The 12,021-nt window shown below is 45.9% G+C and overlaps 1 protein-coding gene across 3 annotated transcripts in view; it reads right to left on the reverse strand.

The window, feature by feature from the left end:
• The window catches only part of LOC121554123 (SH3 domain-containing protein 19), a 75,208-nt gene that overhangs the window by 18,476 nt on the left and 44,711 nt on the right, over nucleotides 1-12,021 (reverse strand). For all 3 annotated transcript variants that reach the window (XM_041867568.1, XM_041867567.1, XM_041867566.1), the window contains exons 8-9: nucleotides 11,225-11,426; nucleotides 5,439-5,724 (exon numbers count right to left, since the gene is read on the reverse strand). In XM_041867568.1, coding sequence (XP_041723502.1) covers nucleotides 5,439-5,724; nucleotides 11,225-11,426 — 488 coding nt within the window. The remainder of the gene's footprint in view (nucleotides 1-5,438; nucleotides 5,725-11,224; nucleotides 11,427-12,021) is intronic.

Consider the following 12,021-nt stretch of genomic DNA (forward strand, 5'->3'; position numbering starts at 1 on the left):
CTCTCAACACAAATGTTAAAGCCCCATTACCTACCACCCTCTCCTCTCAACACTAATGTTAAAGCCCCATTACCTACCATCCTCTCAACACTAATGTTAAAGCCCCATTACCTACCATCCTCTCAACACTAATGTTAAAGCCCCATTACCTACCATCCTCTCTCCTCTCAACACAAATGTTAAAGCCCCATTACCTACCACCCTCTCCTCTCAACACAAATGTTAAAGCCCCATTACCTACCATCCTCTCAACACTAATGTTAAAGCCCCATTACCTACCATCCTCTCAACACTAATGTTAAAGCCCCATTACCTACCATCCTCCCTCCTCTCAACACTAATGTTAAAGCCCCATTACCTACCATCCTCTCAACACAAATGTTAAAGCCCCATTACCTACCATCCTCTCTCCTCTCAACACTAATGTTAAAGCCCCATTACCTACCATCCTCTCAACACGAATGTTAAAGCCCCATTACCTACCATCCTCTCAACACTAATGTTAAAGCCCCATTACCTACCATCCTCTCAACACTAATGTTAAAGCCCCATTACCTACCATCCTCCCTCCTCTCAACACAAATGTTAAAGCCCCATTACCTACCATCCTCCCTCCTCTCAACACTAATGTTAAAGCCCCATTACCTACCATCCTCCCTCCTCTCAACACGAATGTTAAAGCCCCATTACCTACCATCCTCCCTCCTCTCAACCCTAATGTTAAAGCCCCATTACCTACCATCCTCCCTCCTCTCAACCCTAATGTTAAAGCCCCATTACCTACCATCCTCCCTCCTCTCAACCCTAATGTTAAAGCCCCATTACCTACCATCCTCCCTCCTCTCAACACGAATGTTAAAGCCCCATTACCTACCATCCTCTCAACACTAATGTTAAAGCCCCATTACCTACCATCCTCTCAACACTAATGTTAAAGCCCCATTACCTACCATCCTCTCAACACTAATGTTAAAGCCCCATTACCTACCATCCTCCCTCCTCTCAACACTAATGTTAAAGCCCCATTACCTACCATCCTCCCTCCTCTCAACCCTAATGTTAAAGCCCCATTACCTACCATCCTCTCAACACTAATGTTAAAGCCCCATTACCTACCACCCTCTCCTCTCAACACTAATGTTAAAGCCCCATTACCTACCATCCTCTCAACACTAATGTTAAAGCCCCATTACCTACCATCCTCTCAACACTAATGTTAAAGCCCCATTACCTACCATCCTCTCTCCTCTCAACACAAATGTTAAAGCCCCATTACCTACCACCCTCTCCTCTAAACACTAATGTTAAAGCCCCATTACCTACCATCCTCTCTCCTCTCAACCCTAATGTTAAAGCCCCATTACCTACCATCCTCTCAACACTAATGTTAAAGCCCCATTACCTACCATCCTCTCTCCTCTCAACCCTAATGTTAAAGCCCCATTACCTACCATCCTCCCTCCTCTCAACACGAATGTTAAAGCCCCATTACCTACCATCCTCTCTCCTCTCAACACTAATGTTAAAGCCCCATTACCTACCATCCTCCCTCCTCTCAACACGAATGTTAAAGCCCCATTACCTACCACCCTCTCCTCTCAACACAAATGTTAAAGCCCCATTACCTACCACCCTCTCCTCTCAACACTAATGTTAAAGCCCCATTACCTACCATCCTCTCAACACTAATGTTAAAGCCCCATTACCTACCATCCTCTCAACACTAATGTTAAAGCCCCATTACCTACCATCCTCTCTCCTCTCAACACAAATGTTAAAGCCCCATTACCTACCACCCTCTCCTCTCAACACAAATGTTAAAGCCCCATTACCTACCACCCTCTCCTCTCAACACTAATGTTAAAGCCCCATTACCTACCATCCTCTCAACACTAATGTTAAAGCCCCATTACCTACCATCCTCTCAACACTAATGTTAAAGCCCCATTACCTACCATCCTCTCTCCTCTCAACACTAATGTTAAAGCCCCATTACCTACCATCCTCCCTCCTCTCAACACTAATGTTAAAGCCCCATTACCTACCATCCTCCCTCCTCTCAACACTAATGTTAAAGCCCCATTACCTACCATCCTCTCTCCTCTCAACACTAATGTTAAAGCCCCATTACCTACCATCCTCTCAACACGAATGTTAAAGCCCCATTACCTACCATCCTCTCAACACTAATGTTAAAGCCCCATTACCTACCATCCTCCCTCCTCTCAACACTAATGTTAAAGCCCCATTACCTACCATCCTCCCTCCTCTCAACCCTAATGTTAAAGCCCCATTACCTACCATCCTCCCTCCTCTCAACACGAATGTTAAAGCCCCATTACCTACCATCCTCTCTCCTCTCAACACGAATGTTAAAGCCCCATTACCTACCATCCTCTCTCCTCTCAACACGAATGTTAAAGCCCCATTACCTACCATCCTCTCTCCTCTCAACCCTAATGTTAAAGCCCCATTACCTACCATCCTCTCTCCTCTCAACACTAATGTTAAAGCCCCATTACCTACCATCCTCTCTCCTCTCAACCCTAATGTTAAAGCCCCATTACCTACCATCCTCCTTCCTCTCAACACGAATGTTAAAGCCCCATTACCTACCATCCTCTCTCCTCTCAACACTAATGTTAAAGCCCCATTACCTACCATCCTCCCTCCTCTCAACACGAATGTTAAAGCCCCATTACCTACCACCCTCTCCTCTCAACACAAATGTTAAAGCCCCATTACCTACCACCCTCTCCTCTCAACACTAATGTTAAAGCCCCATTACCTACCATCCTCTCAACACTAATGTTAAAGCCCCATTACCTACCATCCTCTCAACACTAATGTTAAAGCCCCATTACCTACCATCCTCTCTCCTCTCAACACAAATGTTAAAGCCCCATTACCTACCACCCTCTCCTCTCAACACAAATGTTAAAGCCCCATTACCTACCACCCTCTCCTCTCAACACTAATGTTAAAGCCCCATTACCTACCATCCTCTCAACACTAATGTTAAAGCCCCATTACCTACCATCCTCTCAACACTAATGTTAAAGCCCCATTACCTACCATCCTCTCTCCTCTCAACACTAATGTTAAAGCCCCATTACCTACCATCCTCCCTCCTCTCAACACTAATGTTAAAGCCCCATTACCTACCATCCTCCCTCCTCTCAACACTAATGTTAAAGCCCCATTACCTACCATCCTCTCTCCTCTCAACACAAATGTTAAAGCCCCATTACCTACCATCCTCCCTCCTCTCAACACTAATGTTAAAGCCCCATTACCTACCATCCTCCCTCCTCTCAACCCTAATGTTAAAGCCCCATTACCTACCATCCTCCCTCCTCTCAACACGAATGTTAAAGCCCCATTACCTACCATCCTCTCTCCTCTCAACACGAATGTTAAAGCCCCATTACCTACCATCCTCTCTCCTCTCAACACGAATGTTAAAGCCCCATTACCTACCATCCTCTCTCCTCTCAACCCTAATGTTAAAGCCCCATTACCTACCATCCTCTCTCCTCTCAACCCTAATGTTAAAGCCCCATTACCTGGAAAGAGACTTCTCTAGAATTCCTGCCATTGCAGTCCTGCTCTGCTATTTCCAGTGGTATTCCCATATGGGTATTAGACAGGGAAACACATGGATTATCACTCAGTCACAGGAAAAGACAATATGGAATATAGCCCTTCCTTACCAAAAATACCATTTAACTACTAAGCCAAACGCAAACCCTTACCTTGACCTTAAAAGAGATTCTCTGGTACTTAAAAAAAAAACAAAAAAAACTTTTTAGCCTGTAGTTCTGAAAGTAGAGCTAATGAGCGAAAAGTGGTCCACATAATTACGCACTACATCACAGATGCACACGCGTGCGCCACGTCACTGCTCTCTCTCTCTCTCTCTCTCTCTCTCTCTCTCTCTCTCTGCTGTGTGTGCATCTGGCTAGCTGTCACTCAAATGGGGAGGGGCTGAAGCTCACTGGCTAGAACTCAAATCACTAGGGGGCTGGCCCAGGTGTGGGAACATGGCGCAGCACAGCTTCCAGAAAAACAGTCGCTTTCAAACTAGGGATTTGGTGGCTAATTGAGGTAAGACAGTAATTCAGCTCATATAATGAACAAAAATATAAACGCAACATGCAACAATTTCAAAGATTTTACTGAGTTACAGTTCATATAAGGAAAATCAGTCAATTGAAATAAATAAATTAGGCCCTAATCTATGGATTTCACATGACTTGGAATAAAGATATGAATCTGTTGGTCACAGATACCTTTAAAAAAAAAGGTAGAGGGGCGTTGTTCAGAAAACCAGTCAGTATCTGGTGTGACCACCATTTGCCTCATGCAGCACGACACATCTCCTTCACATAGAGTTGATCAGGCTGTTGATTGTGCCTTGTGGAATGTTGTCCCACTCCTTTTCAATGGCTGTGCAAAGTTGCTGGATATGCTGTCATACACGTCGATCCAGAGCATCCCAAACATGCTCAATGGGTGACATGTCTGGTAAGTATGCAGGCCATGGAAGAAATGGGACATTTTCAGCTTCCAGGAATTGTGTACAGATCCTTGCGACATGGGGCCGTGCATTATCATGCTGAAACATGAGGTGATGGCTGTGGATAAATGGCACGACAATGGGCCTCAGGATCTAGCCAAGGTATCTCTGTGCATTCAAATTGCCATCGATAAAATGCAATTGTGCTGGTTGTCTGTAGCTTATGCCTGCCCATACCATAACCCCACCGCCACCATGGGGCAATCTGTTCACAACGTTGACATCAGCAAACCGCTCGCCCACACTACACCGTACACGTGGTCTGTGGTTGTGAGGCCGGTTGGACGTACTGCCAAATTCTCTAAAACGACGTTCGAGGCGGCGTATGGTAGAAAAACGAACATTAAATTATCTGGCAACAGCTCTGGTGGACATTCCTGCAGGCAGCATGCCAATTACACGCTCCCTCAAAACTTGAGACATCTGTGGCATTTTATTGTGTGACAAAACTGCACATTTTAGAGTGGCCTTTTATTGTCCCCAGCACAAGGTGCACCTGTGTAATGATCATGCTGTTTAAATCAGCTTCTTGATATGCCACACCTGTCAGGTGGATGGATTTCCCACTAACAGGGGCAGCCGCAGCAGGGCAGAAATCTGACGAACTGATTTGGAAAGGTGGCATCCTGTGACGGTGCCACGTTGAAAGTCGCTGAGCTCTTCAGTAAGGCCATTCTACTACCAATGTTTTTGTCTATGGCGATTGCATGGCGGCGTGCTCGATTTTATACACCTGTCAGCAACGGGCGTGGCTGAAATAGCCGAATACATTAATTTTAAGGGGTGACCACATACTTTTGTATATACAGTATAGCGTGGGTACGGCCAGTGTATAGCCTTAGTAGATGTTTGTGTTTACCATGTAGCTCTTGTACAGGGGATGTCCAGGCTTGGGTCGGGGGGGTAGAGGGGGGCCTCTCTTTGGTGCCCTCTGATCCTGCGGCTGATTGGAGGGGGCGGGGACATCCTGGGGAGGGGATGGCTGATTGGATGATATAGTAGAGGGGGCGGAGACAGCCTGGGCAGGGGGCTGATTGGCTAATGTGATGGACGAGGCAGAGACAGCCTGGGGAGGTGGGGGTCGACCAGGAACAGTCTTTATGGGAGGGGGGCGGAGGGGGAGCATCTTAACCCCTCCCTGGGTTCTGAGACACAAACAGAGAGAGAGAGAGACAGAGACAGAGACAGAGACAGAGAGAGAGAGAGAGAGAGAGAGAGAGAGAGAGAGAGAGAGAGAGAGAGAGAGAGAGAGAGAGAGAGAGAGAGAGAGAGAGAGAGAGAGAGAGAGAGAGAGAGAGAGAGAGAGAGAGAGAGAGAGAGAGAGAGAGAGAGAGAGAGAGAGAGAGAGAGAGAGAGAGAGAGAGAGAGAGAGAGAGGTTAAGAGTGTGTGTGGTCTGGAATATATAAAGAGAGATGTTCATGACTATTATACTATTTTATATTTTATTAGTATTGTATATTTCTACTACTTTGAGAGCAGCTACATGATACCCAGGAGGACTATACATATATATACACACTGCTCAAAAAAATAAAGGGAACACTTAAACAACACAATGTAACTCCAAGTCAATCACACTTCTGTGAAATCAAACTGTCCACATTTCACATGCTGTTGTGCAAATGGAATAGACAACAGGTGGAAATTATAGGCAATTAGCAAGACACCCCCAATAAAGGACTGGTTCTGCAGGTGGTGACCACAGACCACTTCTCAGTTCCTATGCTTCCTGGCTGATGTTTTGGTCACTTTTGAATGCTGGCGGTGCTTTCACTCTAGTGGTAGCATGAGACGGAGTCTACAACCCACACAAGTGGCTCAGGTAGTGCAGCTCATCCAGGATGGCACATCAATGCGAGCTGTGGCAAGAAGGTTTGCTGTGTCTGTCAGCGTAGTGTCCAGAGCATGGAGGCGCTACCAGGAGACAGGCCAGTACATCAGGAGACGTGGAGGAGGCCGTAGGAGGGCAACAACCCAGTAGCAGGACTGCTACCTCCGCCTTTGTGCAAGGAGGAGCAGGAGGAGCACTGCCAGAGCCCTGCAAAATGACCTCCAGCAGGCCACAAATGTGCATGTGTCTGCTCAAACGGTCAGAAACAGACTCCATGAGGGTGGTATGAGAGCCCGACGTCCACAGGTGGGGGTTGTGCTTACAGCCCAACACTGTGCAGGACATTTGGCATTTGCCAGAGAACACCAAGATTGGCAAATTCGCCACTGGCGCCCTGTGCTCTTCACAGATGAAAGCAGGTTCACACTGAGCACGTGACAGACGTGACAGAGTCTGGAGACGCCGTGGAGAACGTTCTGCTGCCTACAACATCCTCCAGCATGACCGGTTTGGCAGTGGGTCAGTCATGGTGTGGGGTGGCATTTCTTTGGGGGGCCGCACAGCCCTCCATGTGCTCGCCAGAGGTAGCCTGACTGCCATTAGGTACCGAGATGAGATCCTCAGACCCCTTGTGAGACCATATGCTGGTGCGGTTGGCCCTGGGTTCCTCCTAATGCAAGAAAATGCTAGACCTCATGTGGCTGGAGTGTGTCAGCAGTTCCTGCAAGAGGAAGGCATTGATGCTATGGACTGGCCCGCCCCGTTCCCCAGACCTGAATCCAATTGAGCACATCTGGGACATCATGTCTCGCTCCATCCACCAACGCCACGTTGCACCACAGACTGTCCAGGAGTTGGCGGATGCTTTAGTCCAGGTCTGGGAGGAGATCCCTCAGGAGACCATCCGCCACCTCATCAGGAGCATGCCCAGGCGTTGTAGGGAGGTCATACAGGCACATGGAGGCCACACACACTACTGAGCCTCATTTTGACTTGTTTTAAGGACATTACATCAAAGTTGGATCAGCCTGTAGTGTGGTTTTCCACTTTAATTTTGAGGGTGACTCCAAATCCAGACCTCCATGGGTTGATAAATTTGATTTCCATTGATAATGTTTGTGTGATTTTGTTGTCAGCACATTCAACTATGTAAAGAAAAAAGTATTTAATAAGAGTATCTAATTCATTCAGATCTAGGATGTGTTGTTTAAGTGTTCCCTTTATTTTTTTGAGCAGTGTATATACATATATACACACATACATATACATATACATTATGTGTATATATATATATATAAACCTTCTTGCCACAGCTCGCATTGATGTGCCATCCTGGATGAGCTGCACTACCTGAGCCACTTGTGTGGGTTGTAGACTCCGTCTCATGCTACCACTAGCGTGAAAGCACCGCCAGCATTCAAAAGTGACCAAAACATCAGCCAGGAAGCATAGGAACTGAGAAGTGGTCTGTGGTCACCACCTGCAGAACCACTTCTTTATTGGGGGTGTCTTGCTAATTGCCTATAATTTCCACCTGTTGTCTATTCCATTTGCACAAAAGCATGTGAAATGTGGACAGTTTGATTTCACAGAAGTGTGATTGACTTGGAGTTACATTGTGTTGTTTAAGTGTTCCCTTTATTTTTTTGAGCAGTGTATATATACATATATACACATATATATACACACATATATACAGTGGGGAGAACAAGTATTTGATACACTGCCGATTTTGCAGGTTTTCCTACTTACAAAGCATGTAGAGGTCTGTAAAAAAATCCAGAAAATCACATTGTATGATATTTAAGTAATTAATTTACATTTTATTGCATGACATAAGTATTTGATCACCTACCAACCAGTAAGAATTCCGGCTCTCACAGACCTGTTCGTTTTTCTTTAAGAAGCCCTCCTGTTCTCCACTCATTACCTGTATTAACTGCACCTGTTTGAACTCGTTACCTGTATAAAAGACACCTGTCCACACACTCAATCAAACAGACTCCAACCTCTCCACAATGGCCAAGACCAGAGAGCTGTGTAAGGACATCAGGGATACAATTGTAGACCTGCACAAGGCTGGGATGGGCTACAGGACAATAGGCAAGCAGCTTGGTGAGAAGGCAACAACTGTTGGCGCAATTATTAGAAAATGGAAGAAGTTCAAGATGACGGTCAATCACCCTCGGTCTGGGGCTCCATGCAAGATCTCACCTCGTGGGGCATCAATGATCATGAGGAAGGTGAGGGATCAGCAGGACCTGGTCAATGACCTGAAGAGAGCTGGGACCACAGTCTCAAAGAATATGTAATGTATGTAACAGTGTTGCTTCCGTCCCTCTCCTCGCCCCCTACCTGGGCTTGAACCAGGGACCCTCTGCACACATCGACAACAGTCACCCTCGAAAGCACCGTTACCCATCGCTCCACAAAAGCCGCGGCCCTTGCAGAGCAAGGGAAACAACTACTTCAATGTCTCAGAGCGGGTGACGTCACCGATTTAAATGCCACTAGAGCGCACCGCTAACTAGCTAGCCATTTCACACCGGTTACATTTGGAGGAAGAAGAAGGATGAGTACAACCCCAAGAACACCATCCCAACCGTGAAGCATGGAGGTGGAAACATCATTCTTTGGGGATGCTTTTCTGCAAAGGGGACAGGATGACTGCACCGTATTGAGGGGAGGATGGATGGGGCCATGTATCGCGAGATCTTGGCCAACAACCTCCTTCCCTCAGTAAGAGCATTGAAGATGGGTCGTGGCTGGGTCTTCCAGCATGACAACGACCCGAAACACACAGCCAGGGCAACTAAGGAGTGGCTCCGTAAGAAGCATCACAAGGTCCTGGAGTTGCCTAGCCAGTCTCCAGACCTGAACCCAATAGAAAATCTTTGGAGGGAGCTGAAAGTCCGTATTGCCCAGCGACAGCCCCGAAACCTGAAGGATCTGGAGGAGGTCTGTATGGAGGAGTGGGCCAAAATCCCTGCTGCAGTGTGTGCAAACCTGGTCAAGACCTACAGGAAATGTATGATTTCTGTAATTGCAAACAAAGCTTTCTGTACCAAATATTAAGTTCTGCTTTTCTGATGTATCAAATACTTATGTCATGCAATAAAATGCAAATTAATTACTTAAAAATCATACAATGTGATTTTCTGGATTTTTTTTTCTGGATTCCGTCTTTCACAGTTGAAGTGTACCTATGATACAAATTACAGACCTCTACATGCTTTGTAAGTAGGAAAACCTGCAAAATCGGCAGTGTATCAAATACTTGTTCTCCCCACTGTATATATATACATATATATACATACATACAGTGAGGGAAAAAAGTATTTGATCCCCTGCTGATTTTGTACGTTTGCCCACTGACAAAGACATGATCAGTCTATCATTTTAATGGTAGGTTTATTTGAACAGTGAGAGACAGAATAACAACAAAAAAATCCAGAAAAACGCATGTAAAAAATTTTATGAATTCATTTGCATTTTAATGAGGGAAATAAGTATTTGACCCCTCTGCAAAACATGACTTAGTACTTGGTGGCAAAACCCTTGTTGGCAATCACAGATGTCAGACGTTTCTTGTAGTTGGCCACCAGGTTTGCACACATCTCAGGAGGGATTTTGTCCCACTCCTCTTTGCAGATCTTCTCCAAGTCATTAAGGTTTCGAGGCTGACGTTTGGCAACTCGAACCTTCAGCTCCCTCCACAGATTTTCTATGGGATTAAGGTCTGGAGACTGGCTAGGCACTCCAGGACCTTAATGTGCTTCTTCTTGAGCCACTCCTTTGTTGCCTTGGCCGTGTGTTTTGGGTCATTGTCATGCTGGAATACCCATCCACGACTCATTTTCAATGCCCTGGCTGAGGGAAGGAGGTTCTCACCCAAGATTTGACGGTACATGGCCCCGTTCATCGTCCCTTTGATGCGGTGAAGTTGTCCTGTCCCCTTAGCAGAAAAACACCCCCAAAGCATAATGTTTCCACCTCCATGTTTGACGGTGGGGATGGTGTTCTTGGGGTCATAGGCAGCATTCCTCCTCCTCCAAACACGGCGAGTTGAGTTGATGCCAAAGAGCTCGATTTTGGTCTCATCTGACCACAACACTTTCACCCAGTTCTCCTCTGAATCATTCAGATGTTCATTGACAAACTTCAGACGGCCCTGTATATGTGCTTTCTTGAGCAGGGGGACCTTGCGGGTGCTGCAGGATTTCAGTCCTTCACGGCGTAGTGTGTTACCAATTGTTTTCTTGGTGACTATGGTCCCAGCTGCCTTGAGATCATTGACAAGATCCTCCCGTGTAGTTCTGGGCTGATTCCTCACCGTTGTCATGATCATTGCAACTCCACGAGGTGAGATCTTGCATGGAGCCCCAGGCCGAGGGAGATTGACAGTCTTTTGTGTTTCTTCCATTTGCGAATAATCGCACCAACTGTTGTCACCTTCTCACCAAGCTGCTTGGCGATGGTCTTGTAGCCCATTCCAGCCTTGTGTAGGTCTACAATCTTGTCCCTGACATCCTTGGAGAGCTCTTTGGTCTTGGCCATGGTGGAGAGTTTGGAATCTGATTAATTGATTGCTTCTGTGGACAGGTGTCTTTTATACAGGTAACAAACTGAGATTAGGAGCACTCCCTTTAAGAGTGTGCTCCTAATCTCAGCTCGTTACCTGTATAAAAGACACCTGGGAGCCAGAAATCTTTCTGATTGAGAGGGTGTCAAATACTTATTTCCCTCATTAAAATGCAAATCAATTTATAACATTTTTAACATGCGTTTTTCTGGATTTTTTTTCTGGACTTGCCGAGGTTCAGACTCTGTGGAGACCGGTGGGGTTTTCCTTTGGGCTGGAGCTGGAGGTAAGGCTGGGGGAGTAGACCTCACTGGGGCTGGAGCTGGGGCTAAGGTCGGGGGTGTAGCCTGGACTGGGGCTGCGACTGGAGCTGAGGTTGAGGTCTGGATGGAGGGTTTGGAGGCCAGAGAAGGTCTCCTGTTCTCTGGGACGGCTGGTCCAGACACAGGAAGTGGAGATGAGAGGAGGAAAGAGGAGCGTTCAAAACAAATGATTTTAGATTTTAATTACAGTCACAGTTAATAGTCATGTAAAGTTATGTGCATAATCACAGGAGGCTGCCGAGGGGAGCGACTGGAATGGTGTCAAATACTCAGAAATTATATTCAGAAAATATTCACACTCCTTCACTTTGTTGTGTTAATGCCCCTTGACTTATTCCACATTTTGTTGTTGCCAGAATTCAAAATGGATTCAATATTATTTTTCTCTCTCCACCATCTACACACATAATGACAAAGTGAATACACGTTTAAGAGACATTTTTGCAAATGTATTGAAAATGAAATACATAAATATCTCATTTAAAAGAAGTATTCACACCCCTGAGTCAATACATGTTAGAATCACCTTTGGCAGCGATTACAGCTGTGAGTCTTTCTGGGTAAGTCTCTAAGAGCTTCCCACACCTGGATTGTACAATATTTGCCCGTTATTCTTTAAAACATTCTTCAAGCTCTGTCAAGTTGGTTGTTGATCATTGCTTGACAACCCATTTTCAAATCTTGCCGATTTAAGTCAAAACTGTA

The sequence above is a fragment of the Coregonus clupeaformis genome, unplaced genomic scaffold (assembly GCF_020615455.1).
Source record: "Coregonus clupeaformis isolate EN_2021a unplaced genomic scaffold, ASM2061545v1 scaf0645, whole genome shotgun sequence".
NCBI classification, from domain to species: domain Eukaryota; kingdom Metazoa; phylum Chordata; class Actinopteri; order Salmoniformes; family Salmonidae; genus Coregonus; species Coregonus clupeaformis.